A 14,233-nucleotide genomic window follows, 5' to 3' on the forward strand; every position below is an offset into this window, starting at 1 on the left:
CTAATCAGTTGTTTTTCCTCTGCCTGTGGCCTGAGTGTTTTAGTCCCTGGCTAATGGCTTTCCTAGGAAACTCCAGGTGTCCCCATGGACAGAGCCAGTCCAAAAGGAGATTAACCCAGAACTTGGCACTGCAGTGATACAAACAGAGCCCTCTCCTGTTGTCCCAACAGCTTTCCAAGCCTCTGCTGCTGCTCAGCCAGGCCGTTGCTTTTACTGGAAAAATATAAAAAACAAAACACAACTTTCTTGAGTTTGGAAATGACGCCCACCCTCCTCTGAGCATCCTGAAGTGCAGGGAATCCAAACCCATCTAATATCACCAAACCTGGTGCTGGCATCAGCTTCTCCCTCTCTGCCATCCCCAGCAGAGTGTTGGGCACCTTAAAGACTTTCTGTCCCCACCTGAAGCCCTTGCAGTGTCCCCAGCACCACCAGCTCACAGCAGCCTCCAGGCAAATCCCTTCCTTCCCCTGATGGAAAACACCCCAAGGCTCAGCCCAGGCACCACCCACAAACTGATTTTTGACTTCTCCAAGTGAAACCAGGAGAGAGATCTTGGCTCCTGCTCATTGTGATCTTCAATGCAAAGTTTATTTAACCCCCCCAAAAAGGCGTTTTCATGCAGAATCTTTTGGTTCATAAAAGAAGTCATTCCGCAGCAGCCACCTGACAACCCTCCCCCCAAAATGAGAAATAAAGTGACCCCAGAGTGCACAAAACCAAGCGAACCATCCAACTCCAACAGAGAAAAGTGGTTCCTATCATTCCATACAATATGGAAACATTTGGCAAATATAGCTGATCTTGCAGTTCCTGTCCCTTAAGCCCTTTAGAGCTGGTTTGGCCTCCAACCCGTGGGCTGCCTGTCTGGAAAACAGACACAGGTCCTCATGCTGCAGGGCCTGGGGACTCTCCGAGGGGTCCAACCCAGGTGTGGAAAGCTGCCACATCAGCGTTTGGAAGTGGGCAATGTAAATATAAAACATGGATACAAACGGGTTCTTTGTACAGAAAATATCATCTCTCAAGGCACTGGGGTGATGGGCACGTGTCCACTCGTGGGCTCCCAACAGGCTTCTCCAGCCGCCGAGGAAGGAGAGGAAGAAGGCACCAGAGAAGACCTGGTGCTGCCATCCAAGAGGGGTTTCACCCCACTGCTGCCCCCAAACGCCCCAGAGGTGTTTTTCCTGGCTGATGGTGCTTTTCCTTGGTGGGGTGACATGATCCCATGGGGGCTGCAGTCTCCTTGGGATGGCTCAGGGCTGGTTTGGCCAGGAGGGAGGTGCATAGATGGGCCGGGGGCTTGGGCTGCTCCGGCCAGTGCTGAGCTCCCTTGTCACGCCAGCAGCCCCAGCCGGGTCACCTTGGCCGACAGGAAGGAGTGAATGATGAAGACGATGGTCTTGGGGCAGGAGTGAAGGTCCAATTGCTGCAAAAAAGGAAAGGAAGGATGTTTGCAATGGGGAGGGTTGTTCCTGCAGCAACCAGCTTCCAGCCAGGGACCACCCAGAGCTCCCCAAACCCACCACAGCTTTACTGGGGCCCTGGAAAGGGCTGTGCACCCTGGCTGGGGCAGGCAGACAGGGCCATGTGTCACCCCCATGCCAGGCAGGATAGGTGCTGTAAGCAGGGTGGGTGCTCTGGCCCCCCTCTGCCCCCAGGAGTGTGGGTGGGGCTGCTGAAGGTGAAGCCAACTCACAATCTCTCCCTCCGGCCCACCAAAATCCAGGTAGAGCATCTTGGTGCCATCATCCGAGGACATCTGCAGCTTCTCGAAGGGCTGCTGGAGCAGGATGGTCCTGCTGAGCCCGGGCTCACTGGTGGAGATGGTGAAGCCCTTGTCGATGTGGACGGTCAGGGTGCAGTCCTGCCCCTTCCACGTGCAGGCTGAGGATGGGGATGGGACATGGATGAGCCGGGGGTTCCGCTGCCCCCCCAGCTCCCCCCGGCCCCCCCTGGCCCCCGCTGACCTGCCGAGACCTCCTGGGCCAGCTCGGCGGCGCCGTGAGTGCCGTCTACCAGCAGGCGCGTCCACAGGGCGAGCTCTCGGGGGCTCTCCAGGCTGAAGAGATGGGTCTGCACACCCAGGCGGCCGCCGGCGCGCAGCGCGAAGGAGCGCTCGGCCTCGTACAGCGCCGAGCCCTTGGCCGGCCCCGAGTGCACCAGCCTGCGGCACGGCCGGCGCTCAGCACCGCGCCCCGCACGGTCCCGGCAGCGCCGCACCCCAGTGCTGCACCGCCCAAGTGCCGCACCCCGGCACCGCAACATCCCAGCACCGCCCCAGCACCGCAGCCCTGCACGGCCCCGGCACCACACACCACAACATCCCAGCACCGCACCTCATCAACGCTCCTCACACAGCCCAAACCTCGCTTCACATCCCGCACAGCCCCAGCACAGCCCCGCATCCCGTACCCCACACATCCCCAGCACAGCCCCGCACGGCCCCGGCACAGCCCCAGCATTGCCCCGCAGTCCGCAGAGCCCCAGCACCATCCCGCATTCCCCCAGCACTACCCCGCATCCCGGACGGCCCCGGCACGGCCCCAGCACGGCCCCGCATCCTGTACCCCGCACAGCCCCGCACGGCCCCGGCACGGCCCCAGCACAGCCCCGCATCCTGTACCCCGCACAGCCCCGCACGGCCCCGGCACGGCCCCAGCACAGCCCCGCATCCTGTACCCCGCACAGCCCCGCACGGCCCCGGCACGGCCCCGGCACGGCCCCAGCACGGCCCCGGCACGGCCCCAGCACGGCCCCGCAGCCCGCACGGCCCCAGCGCCTCGCCCCGCTGCGCTCCGCGGCGGCCGCGCGGCGGGGCCGCCAGGGGGCGCTGCAGCCCCGCGGATGAGGCCCCGCAGCGCCCGCGCTGGAGCCGCCCCCGCCCCCGAACCCCGCCCCGAGACCCCGCCCCCACCCCAAAACCCCGCCGCAGCCGTGCCCCGAACCCCGCCCTGAATCCCTCCCTCGACACCCGCCCGAAACCCCCGCCGCACCCCCGCGACTCAGCGCCGCTGTGCCCGTTGCCCTGACACCACCCCTGGACACTGTCACCGCGCCCTAAGCCCCCGCACTGTGCCTGAGACTCTACCGCTAACGCTTGGACACTGTCACCATCCCCACTGCTCTGCCACCACTCCTGAACTCTACCATCACCTCAAACGCCTCTGCCACCACCACCACCCTGGAGTTCTGTCCTGACCCCCAGCCCTTGACACCATCCCTGGCTCCTGCCCTGACTCCCAGACCCTACCACTGCCCCCAGGCACCGCCACCATCCTCTCCTCGAGCGGGGCAGGAAGGCACTGAGCTGGCGGCCCCTACCTGGTGGCGATGAGGGGGTAGCTGTGTGTGGGCTTGCCCAGGGCGTCCCGGCTCTGTGGCAGGCTCCCGTACAGCAGCAGTTCCTTCTCCGTGAGCACGGCCAGGAGGTTCCTGGTGCCGGCGCTAGGGAGCTGCAAAGGGACTGGGTCAGGGCCACGGGCAGCACGGCGGCACGGGGTGGCGGGGGACCGGGGGCTACCTGCTCGGTCAGCCAGCCCACGTGCTTGACGTCCCGTCCGGCCACCGTGCCAGCCCCCGCCAGCTGTGCCCGCAGCTCCTCCTTCACCCGCGGCAGCAGCGCGGCCGCGTTGGCCTGGATGGCGCCGAGCCACGACTGCGCCGTGGCCTCGTCCTTCGCCCGCAGGAAGAGGGCAACGCGCCCGTCTGCCGAGCACACCTCCAGGTACCTGCAGGGACACGGCCCCCGTGAGTCCCTGCCCGCCCCCGCCTCCCCGGGGCGCCGCGGTGACATCGCCGGCGCCACGCGCTGACCTGTGCTCCGGGTCGGTGGGGAGGCACTTGCGGGACACGTAGCACATCTTCAGAGGGACACTCCGGCTCTCCCGGAGCTCCCGAGGGGGCAGCAGCGGGGATGATCGCTTCTGCTGGGCAGCAGGAGACGGGTCCCAGCTGACCGTCGCCCCCGCCGAGGAGTTCTTGAAGTAGGGCGAGATCTCCTTCATGTACTTTACTGGAAGAGAGGCAGCACCCGCTGAGAGCATGGCACAGGCCAGGGCAGCCTCATCCTACCCTGCTGAAACCCCTGCACCCTCCCTGCATCACCTGGTGACCCCTCCATTAGCTCCCCAGAGCTGCCACCTGTGGCTGCTGTGCTGTGGGTCCCCTGCCCCTGTGGGTGCAGGGGTGGCACTGCTGGGTGAGGTCACACAGGGAGTGACAGAATCACACAATGGTTTGGGTTGGAAGGGACCTTAAAGATCATCCCAATCCAATCCCCTCATTCCGTTTTTTGGGGACTTCAAGCAGCATTAAAGGGACCTTCATGCTGGCACATTCATGCCAGAGCTTGTAGAGGATAAGGGGAAGATCTGTGCAGATGTCAGTGGGGTTTCCTGCATGGTGCAGGGGGATGGAGCACTGCGTGGATATTGGGAGAACTGAGGGTTTGTACACTAACCCCAGGAATGGGAAAGGGTCCTGCTGGTAGGGACAATTATGGGAGGCTGTGGCCTCAGTGATAAGAGCAATTGCCTTAGGAATGGAAGAACTTTGCTTATCACAGAATCACAGAACGGTCTGGGTTGGAAGGGAACTTAAAGCCCATCTCAATCCACCCCCTGCCATGGGCAGGGACACCTTCCACTGTCCCAGGCTGCTCCAAGGCACATTCAACCTGGCCTTGGACACTTCCAGAGATCCAGGGGCAGCCACAGCTTCTCTGGGCACCCTGTGCCAGGGCCTCCCCACCCTCACATGACACCTTGAACCCTCCCAGGACCTCAGCCCCACCATCCCAGCCTGGGAGCTCTGCAAGAGAGATTAAAACGGCCTTTCCCCCCTTTTTCCTTCCCTTTAATCCAGATCAGTTCACAGAGCCAGGCCTGAGCAGTTCCCTGGGGCAGCACACACAGCCAGGGGTGGGGAATGGGAAAGAGTCCCAGGCCAAAATTACACAGTCCAAACTGTGCTGGTACAGCCAGTCCTGCTGCCAGCTGAGGAACAGCTCTCAAATACCCTGGCTTGGCCCCAGGAAAAGCCTTGGAGAGCGTGCTCTCCTCTTGCACAGCCCTACCCTGTGAGCCTCAAACCAGGGACAAGAAATCAGTCCCCAGCGGCCTGGCTCCAGAGCCAGAGGCCTCAGAGCCACGCTGGGATGGCAGCCGGCTCCAGAGGTTTGGGGGAAGGAGGAGATGAAAGGCACCACAAATTGATGGGGCCCAACAGCCACATCCTGAAAATGAGTTTGGCAATGCTGGCTGAAAAACTCCAGCTGACCAGGCGGGATGCCAGTCCTGGTCCTCCCCTGGGGCAGTGAGGGACCAGCTACTGACTCCAGGGAAGGGTTTCCCTTTGGAGGCCCTTAGGAAAACACCACAGGACACACACATGCCTGCAGCCATGTCCCCAGCCATCCTGGCTGGTTCCACTCCAGGTCCAAGCCAGTAGAGTGAGCGGCAGGATGGGGGACACGAGCTTGGCTTTGCAGCCAACACTTGTAGGTGGCTGGATGGGCCCAGCTCCATCGCTGCAGCCAAGCCCCAGCAGCCTGATGTGCTGCCAAAAAGGAGCCCTTTTCCCACCAGGAAGGAGTCTGCACACAGCCACCCACTCCCAAACTTCACCTGGCCACCACCACCACCCATCTTCCATCTTCCCCCGAGGTGACAGCCCCGAGGCTGCCAGAGCTCCAGGAATGTTTGGACACTCTCAGGGATGCACAGAGTGGGACTGTTGGGGTGTCTGTGCAAGGCCGGGGCTGGGACTGGATGATCCTGTTGGGCCCCTTCCAACTCAGACTAAACTGTGCTCTCCCCTTTCAATGCTATCCCAGTGAGCTCCCTAAAACCCTAAATCCTGACAGCCCGGCAGGAGCTGCGGGGAGCCAGAGCCCCGCGGTGCTCTGCGGGACACGGCTATAAATGGCCGCGCTGCTGTGCCACGTGGGCCGGGTCACCCGCGGCGGCCCCGGGGCCAAGGCGGCGGCGGGGGGCCACCAGCCTCGTGCCCTGCGCCTCCCGTTACAAAAATAGCCACGTTCCCGCAGGCATCCGAGCCATTAATCTTGGCAGCGGGGACCTGCCATTATCCCGGTGCCTGGGAACTAATTGGAGTTCAGAAAGATGCCATTGAGCCGCTGAAACCCGAGCGGTGTCCCTGCGCCAGCCCCTGGCTCCCCGGGCACGCGGGGGACGTCACCGGCATTAGCTGGGCGGTGGCGGGGTCACGTCCCGAGGGAGCCGCGGAGGACAGGAGCAGTGCCCAGTCCGGGACAGGGCACGGAGGATGAGGCAACAGGCTGGCTGTGTGTCTCCGGTACGTGGCTTTAAGGAGCGTTTCAGGCTGGTTGTGAAGCACAGGGGCTCCTGAGCCAGCACGGGGGGCTGGGAGGTGCTGGAGGCTGCGGCGCTCCCCGGCCAAGGCCAGGTCACCATGCCATGGGAGCTGCTGTCCCCTCCAGTCACCCCAGCACTGGATTCACAGCGGGCTAACTTACACTTCTGCCAGTCCCTTCACTGCAGTTGGTATTGAATGGATTAAATACTTACCTCCATTACATTAAAGCAGACAACTCAGACCATACCATGCATCACCTCTGCTAGTGGTAATTGTAATTCTCTAACTTTTCTTTCTAATTAGCACCTTGCAGTGGGGGGCTCCTGCCTGCTCCCTGGCAGCCTGCACCCTCCCAAAACCACTGGGCAGCAGCAACACTGCCTGGCTGCGGTTGGCTCAAAGCCACCTACAGCAGGCACACAGCCCTCGGTGGCTGCTGGGCTGATCCACAGGGCCTCCAAAGGCTCGTGGGCTCTCCAGGGAAAGAGCCTGTCCCATTGATCCTCGCCAGAACAGAGGACAGGGGACAAATAGGACCTTTAACTGCTCAGGGCTTTGCACTAACTGTGGAACAGCAAAAGTCTCAGGGTGTGTGGCCACCCATCCCTGGACAGTGCCTCTCCAGGGCCCAGGTGGAGGCACAGGGGCTCCCAGTCACTGGAGCATCCCATGTGTCCTGAACCCTGGAGTGAGCTGCACCAGGGACATGTTTAACCAAAGGCCCTGCATCTGCCTCTCTGTTGCAACTGGTTTGTTTTTTTTTTTCTCCCCAGCATGCCAGAAAGGGACAGAACCATCAAAATTCCTTGGTTTTACTTCTTGAGTAGAAATTCTCCCTCTCCATCAGCCCATCCCTCACAAGGACAATCACAAAACAACCACTCCTGGCACCCTGGATCCTGAGTCAGCACAACCTGCCCCACACATCCCCACGGCTCAGCACTGCTCAGAGCCAAGCCTGACCTGCAGAGCTGCACTGAGGAGCCACAATGCTTCCTCCAGGCAGGAAAACAGACATGGACACCCAGAGCAGGTTCAAGAACACTCTCCCACTGCTTGGGTCACCAGCACACTCTGCTTCAGCCTGCAGATCACAGTGTGCATTCAAAGAAGAGGTTCCAGACTCCATTTCTGGTCAGGAGTAGGATGGTGCTGCTGTTTCTCCTGCCAAAATCTTCCCAGCAGCATCTACACAGCTCAGCAAGGCCACCACATCAGGAAATCTTCCAGAGAGTTTCTGGAGATCAAGTGCTGGCCCTACAGAAATGCTAATCCCACCTCCAGCTGGTCCCTCCCTGCCTCAGGATTAATGACGCAAAATTGGCATGTTAAACTGGGGGCTAAGCAAACACACATCCCAAAGAGACACCCTGAAAGGACCTGCCAGCTCCAACCCGATGCTCTGATGTGCTTCCAAAGGGTCACCACAGTCCCCAGCACCCCACCCACGCCCTGCCCCGGCTCCAGGCATGAACACGACAGCAGCTCCCGTCCCAGCGGCCTCAGCCCAAGTCCTTCTACCCCAGGAGGAAATTGCCATGGGATGCTGCAGGGTGAGGCACCACTGCTGTCCCTCCTGCCCCAGGATCCTGCCCCAGCACTCAGTGCCACATTCCATGCCCCAGCTCTCTGCTAAACATTCCCCTGTGCTGCACTGTCAGCAGGCAGATCATGGGACAACCCTCTGTTTCCAGGGAGGAGAAACAAACCCAGGAAACTCCCTAGGGAAAGCAAAGCTTCAGAGCAGCGAGGTGTGGAGGTGGCAGATGTGCCCCATCTCTTCTCAGCATCATCCCCGGGGCAGATCCAAAGCCTTCCTTCCCACGGTTATGGCAAGCAGCACTCCAGAGAATCCCCAGCCCCACTCTCTCCCAGCACCCATTTTTCTGAATTTCAAACTTCCAAGCAATTACTTGGCCAAGCAAATCCTAAAGAGCAGCGACAGCCCCAGGAGCATCCCTATGGCAAATAAGTCACGGATGTGAGATGCCCACAGCTACCCCAACTCCTCCTCCCCACTGCTCCCCATTCTCCCCCATGACAATACAGCACAGGGGCCTCACCAGGAAAACCCTTCCCAGAGCAGCTGGAAGGATGTTTATCAGCCTTCCCCCTGCCACAGAGAGTCTCTGGATTCCAAGCAATGAAAATAAGGAAAAAAAAAAACAAGGGGAAAATAAGGCAAGGGAGAGCAACTTTCCCCGAAATAACAATGTAATATAAATACAGTCCAAGTCCTCCTGCAAATACCAAGAGAGTAGTTTGGCACATCCAAAAAAAATCTTGGCAGGACACATGGAGAGGTATCTGCATGTCCTCACGCCTGGGCAGCAATGACACCCAGGAGCCTGAAGCCAAGCTGAGCAGCCCAGGGTGAAATCTGGCACGTGGAGCTACTGCTGATATTCACATTAAAACATATCACTCCCAGCTCTGCCACTCTGGGGAGGCTCAGCCCAGCTCACTGCCCTGTGAGGAGGTGCCAGCTCTCCCAGTTTTGTAACCTGCTGAAATGCCACCTGCAAACCACTCTAAAAACTCTGAATCCCAGGAATGACTGCAGCCAGGAGCAGCAAGGAGTGAACAGACACTGGCTGTCCCAAATACTCTGGTTTGGCACTCAGAGCACCATAAGGAAAGCTGGAGCCACACCTGGCACCATGAAGAGACCAGAAAGTGTTTAAACAATGTTAAGGTGCTCTTTTTCAAGCTCTGCCTTCTCCAAGCAGAAGGCAACAGGGATCTTCCCTGTTTAACACCCTTCAGGCACTTTAAGGCCAGCCCCTGCCACCTCTCCCTGGGGCAGGGTGTTTGGCCAGGCAGCTCCTGGAGAGCCACAGGGGTGGCAGGTACAAGGCAGGCCACCACCTCCACAGGGCAGTGACAGCCTGACCATGGCACAGGGCCAGCCCCACTACCCCCATGGCAGAGCTGGACTGTGCCAGCAAACCCAAAAACAGGGAGAGGATGGAGATGTACCACATTTATCAGTGACATCAGTGATCAGATGAGAAACAGAGATTCCTTCCCTGTTCTGGCTGGATCCCAGGAACATCAGATGCAAACTCATCCCAGAGCTCCAGACTGCTGTAGTGGGAGCCAGCAAGCCCCAGTCACCTCCTAAGGGTACTTGCTGGGAGTTTTAATTAATTAAGAAGCCCAGTAGGTCATACCTGAGCTCAGCAAGCTACAGCAAAGGCCCTGCCTGCAGCTGCCTCCCAGGAAGGGGACCTGGATCCCAGGGGATGCAGAAGGAAGGGTCCAGGGAGAGAAATTGCTCTCTCCAGAAAGGGCAGCTCCTCTCCACCTCTGGCAGGAGCTCTGGCAGAAAGGAAACCCACGCCAAAGGATGAACAGAAAATAACGGAGGGAGGGTGGTCCGAGAGCAGAGGCTCCAGGCAGGAATTTTGCAGACTCACAAAGAAAGAAGCTCTTGTATTTCTCTTTGGTCAGAAAAAAACAACAAAACCACCCCACCACCAACCCTATCTACTCCCAGCAGCTGTGCAGAGCAGCACATTCCTCTGGCTGAACCGTGGTCCTGAGGCTCCCAGGAGAGGAGGAACCCACAGCAGAAAGGGCTGAGCGAAGCTAAAAATGAAAATCTGGAGCTGAGACAATCTGGGGAAGGCACAGGAAAGCCGGAGCCACAGTGGTGGCTGGCAGCACAGCACACAGAACTGCTTTGTCCAGGGACAGCCCTGAACACTGTCCCCAAATCAAACCTCCCTTTGGGATCTGGGAAGGGTCTCTGGTGCCAACACCCACCCTGTTAAACCAGGTGACCCCAGAGACTGGTTGGAAGTGAGGGGAGGGGAAGGCGGCTCCTTTCCTGAGGGACAGATCTGTGATGCTCATCCGAGCCTGGCCAAGCTGGCAGAGGGTGAGCAAACATGGACAACCTGGACACATGTGATGTGAAGGGTAACCAGAGAAGAATGGGGTCTCTCCCTCAGGACTCCCACGGCCCCATCCCATCAACCCTCACACAGTCCCCAAGAAGGGCTCCCCTCAGGGCTGGGAGACACCAGGGACCATCTGCCTGGTACCAAGGGGAAGCTTGTTCCCAGGGAACAGCCTGCTCCAGGGTGGTGAAGGCTGCATCCCTGGGAGGTTTGTAGCCTCAGTTTCCAGGGATCCCCTAGGCAGGCAGCATCCCCTGGATGAGTAGTTCCTGAGCAGGCCCTGCCTCACCCTCCACCAGCCCAAAACCCGCCCAGCAAACCCCAAGGTGCTCAGCAGGAGTGCACCCCCTCTCCACTGGCATAAACCTACAGCAGCCAAGAATGTGGGTTTAAATTAAAACCACGAGAAAAGCAGAAAATATTTTCTCTTGCCCCAGGAACTACAGACGTGGGGGTGATGCTGTGCAGTGAAAGAATCCCATATCCCAGAAACTTTTCCCACACCTCCCACTGCTGCCTGTCTGAGGTCCCACAGCAGGGAGACAGTGCCTCTGGGCATGGAGCACTGGCACACACATCCCTCCCTCTCCGGAAGGAGACAGGGAGATCCCAGCAGTTACCTCCAGCTCTCCGGATGAGCAGACAAATTACTCTGCATATGTTGTTTTCCATTTGAAAGAGTATGCAAATGCAGCTGCAGATGATACATCCCCCACTGTGTCATCCCAGTAGAGGAGGACCCTTCTGCCCCCATCACATCCTTGTCTCCTACCTTCCAAGATCACTTCCTTGCCCGTCTTCTTCAAGGCCTGCACGGCCTCATCATGCGTGGCCTCGGACAGGTCGGTGCCGTTGACGGCGAGGATGGCGTCCCCCACGTACAGCGCCTCGGTCTGGTCCGCTGCCAGCCCCTTAAAGATCTTGGAGATCAAGATGGGCATTTTATTCTCTCGGCCACCTTCAAACACAAGAGACAGGGAGCGGTTGTAGCTGTAGGAATGCCCGGAGGGGTGGGCAGGAGGGGGATGCTCTGGTACCAGATGGTCCCAGCAAGGCTGAGCCTTTCTGCTGGCTCTCAGTGCACTGTGCCAGGTCAGCCCATTGCCCACTCCCCCAGATACCCACAGGACACCTGTACCAACCACTGCAGGCAAAGTACCATGAGGCTTTACAGCTGATGGACTGATTGCTCCAAAACCACTCAGACTGGTCACAGATTATTCACAGAGCGAACATGTAACCTGGCCATCTCCCCATCGGTTTTGGCAGGAAAGTGTATCTTTATTTGCATTATTAATCATGTGTGCTGAGCAACTATCCTGGCTCCAAGGACTTTATGATCTCAACAGATAAGACAGCTGAATGTTTTTGGAGAGGCCAAAGAGCCAGGCAGAGGTGAACCAATCTGGCTGTGTGTTCCTGTCCACACAGCAGCCCTATTTACCGGCTGCTCCTCACTGTTCCGACTAAAAGAATGTTATTCAAACTCCCGGCAGCTTCAGGAGATCAATTTGCACATCGACTTTTGAACCCGCAGGGAGATCCGAGCTGCCTCCGTGCCAGGGCGCAGGGATGCAGCAGCCACTGCCCGTGGCAGCCAGGGATCAGCAGTGCCCGATGTGCCCTGGGACAGCCTGTCCCAAGGAGTCTCCGGAGATGATCCTCATCCCAGAGGGAGATGCTGAGCCCAGCCCGCTGTCACTGCTCCCAGCCAGTGCCACAGGCATTTCCTCGCTCAGCCGCCTGCCAAGCCCTGCGAGGGCTCCGGTTATCAGCTGTCAGAGGCCCCGGCGGGGGCTGCTCTGGCCTTGCGGCAGCGGCTCCTGGCCCGGCTGCCAGCGCCGAGAGCCCTGCCAGGGCTCAAAACTTCTGCCAGCCCGGCTCTCACTCGGTTCCCCGCTGTCCTGCCAGCCCCAAGCCACATCCCGTGGCAGGATATTCACGCCCCGGGTGGCACCCAGCGTCCCTCCGTGAAACACGGCTGGCGCATGAACAGTGACATGCCAGCGGCCCGGTGAGGAGTGATGTCCTGCCCTACCAAGGCTGCCCCACCCTCCACAACAGCTTCCACTGCCCAGTTTTGATGGCAACTTCTTCTTTTCCACAGACGTCACTGCAAAAATTAAGTTTTAACTGAACCAAGGGAAGTTTCTCCTTTCCTGGGAGAGCCACAGGGCAAGCAATTACTTGGCAGCCAAGGGGTGGTTACGAAAGGGGGTTTGTGCTTCCCAAAAAAAGGGCTGGCAGGCTGGGGCACCCTGCAGACACGGCCAGCAGCGTCGATCCAGTTCCAGCACCCACATATCCACATTGCAAAACCTCCCCACTTCCAGAGGGAGCCGGAGGCTGCGGCTGTGTCCCCTCTGAGCTGAGAGGAGAAGCCACGTCAGGAGGCGAGAGCTGCCCTGTCACTGCCCCCAGGGCTGCCGAGCCCGCTGCCTTTCACAGCCACGCTCCGTGACAGCCCTGTCCCTGTCTCCCCGCTGCCCTTTACATCCTGCTTTCACAGATTCCAACACACTCGGAGCCGCGTGAAAATCAAAAGGCAGGCAGAAAGGCAGGAACACCACCCCTGCCCTAAGAAGTTTCCAGCCTGAGGTTCAGCGAGTCACCGAGGAGCGGGACAACTTGGGAGGGAAAACAGACATTAAACACGGAGGCTTCCCGCGAGCACACATCACCAAGCCCGAGCGCGCTGGTTTAACACCCCACCCAGCGCCGGCAGATCTCCAGGGGCTTTACATCGCTCCCTTCGTTTCGCTGACAGTTTTAAAGGGGCATTTCCCAGCTCAGGAACACAGTGGGACAAAGACACGCCGGCCCAGCCCTCCCTTTGGCTGCCAAAGGTCAATTTTCGTGTAACGGGGTGCCCTCCTGCACCCCACTCGGCCCGTGAGACAGCACTCTACCCGTGGGTGCGGGGGACATGCAGCCCGCTCCGGCTCACAAACCCTGGGGTCCCTCACCCCGGCCGGGGCACGGCGGGCAGGCACTGCCCGGTCACTCCGCGCGCCAAATCATCGTTCTTTCCGTAGGCTGGGAATGGTCCGGCTCCCGTCACTGCCACGTGTCCCCCTCCCCGTCCCGAGCTGGGGCTGGGGGATGTGAGGACCCCGACCCCAGCCCCGCGAGCCGCGGGGTTCGCTCCAAGCGAGCCGCGGGACAGCAGCAGCAACAGGTCCCGGGGCCGGTGCCCCTCTCCCGCCGCCGCCCCGGGACCCCCGGACCCGGCCTCACCTTTGATGCTGATGCCGAGCCCCCCCACGTCCTGCTTGACGACGCGCACGGTGCGCCTGATGTTGGCGAGCGCCTCGGGCGCGGCGGAGCCCGGCTCGCCGCCGTTCAGCTGCGCCGCCGGCGCCTCGGGGCCGGGACCGGGGCCGTCTGCCGGGCTGACCCCCAGCACGTCCTCGGCCAGGGTGAGCAGGACGCGGAGCCACTGCCCGCCGGGGCCGCGCAGCTCCAGCAGCCCGGTGCGCGGGGCGCGCCTGCCCGCCGCCATCTTCGCGCGCTCCGCGTCCCACACGGCTCCGCGCCGCCCCTCAGCGCCCCGCGCACCGCCTGTCCCACACCGCGCCGCCCCTCGCCGCCCCGCACCGCCTGTCCCACACCGCGCCGCCCCTCGCCGCCCCGCACCGCCTGTCCCACACCGCCCCTCGCCGCCCCGCACCGCCTGTCCCACACCGCGCCGCCCCTCGCCGCCCCGCACCGCCTGTCCCACACCGCGCCGCCCCTCGCCGCCCCTCACCGCGCCGCTCGTCCCACACCGCTCCGCACCGCCCCGCACCGCCTGTCCCTCACCGCCCCTCACCGCCTGTCCCACACCGCCTGTCCCACACCGCCTGTCACACACCGCGCCACCCCTCGCTGCCCCTCACCGCCTGTCCCACACCGCCCCTCGCTGCCCCTCACCGCCTGTCCCACACCGCCCCTCACCGCCCCGCACCGCCTGTCCCACACCGCCCCTCGCCGCCCCGCACCGCCTGTCG

The 14,233-nt window shown here is 60.7% G+C and overlaps 1 protein-coding gene across 1 annotated transcript; it reads right to left on the reverse strand.

The window, feature by feature from the left end:
* Positions 1-569: 569 nt before the first annotated feature.
* Positions 570-13,824, reverse strand: SNTA1 (syntrophin alpha 1). The gene is made up of 8 exons (XM_066199022.1): positions 13,482-13,824; positions 11,017-11,202; positions 3,817-4,015; positions 3,524-3,731; positions 3,325-3,455; positions 1,971-2,167; positions 1,700-1,887; positions 570-1,429 (listed from the first exon to the last, which is right to left on the reverse strand). The coding sequence occupies exons 1-8, from the start codon at positions 13,744-13,746 to the stop codon at positions 1,337-1,339; spliced, it is 1,467 nt and encodes a 488-aa protein (XP_066055119.1). The 5' UTR covers positions 13,747-13,824; the 3' UTR covers positions 570-1,336.
* Positions 13,825-14,233: the final 409 nt, after the last annotated feature.

Source organism: Chamaea fasciata, unplaced genomic scaffold, assembly GCF_029207755.1.
Source record: "Chamaea fasciata isolate MVZ Bird 193981 ecotype frontalis unplaced genomic scaffold, bChaFas1.0.hap1 SCAF_17, whole genome shotgun sequence".
Classification (NCBI taxonomy): Eukaryota; Metazoa; Chordata; class Aves; order Passeriformes; family Sylviidae; genus Chamaea; species Chamaea fasciata.

Excerpts from the sequence above, each read along its gene's own strand:
- SNTA1 (XM_066199022.1), bottom strand. The coding sequence starts at position 13,746 with ATGGCGGCGGGCAGGCGCGCCCCGCGCACCGGGCTGCTGGAGCTGCGC. Across the intron at positions 11,203-13,481 it reads GCTCGGCATCAGCATCAAAG|GTGGCCGAGAGAATAAAATG; the intron begins GTGAGGCCGGGT and ends TTGTGTTTGAAG. Across the intron at positions 1,888-1,970 it reads GGCCCAGGAGGTCTCGGCAG|CCTGCACGTGGAAGGGGCAG; the intron begins GTCAGCGGGGGC and ends CCCCATCCTCAG.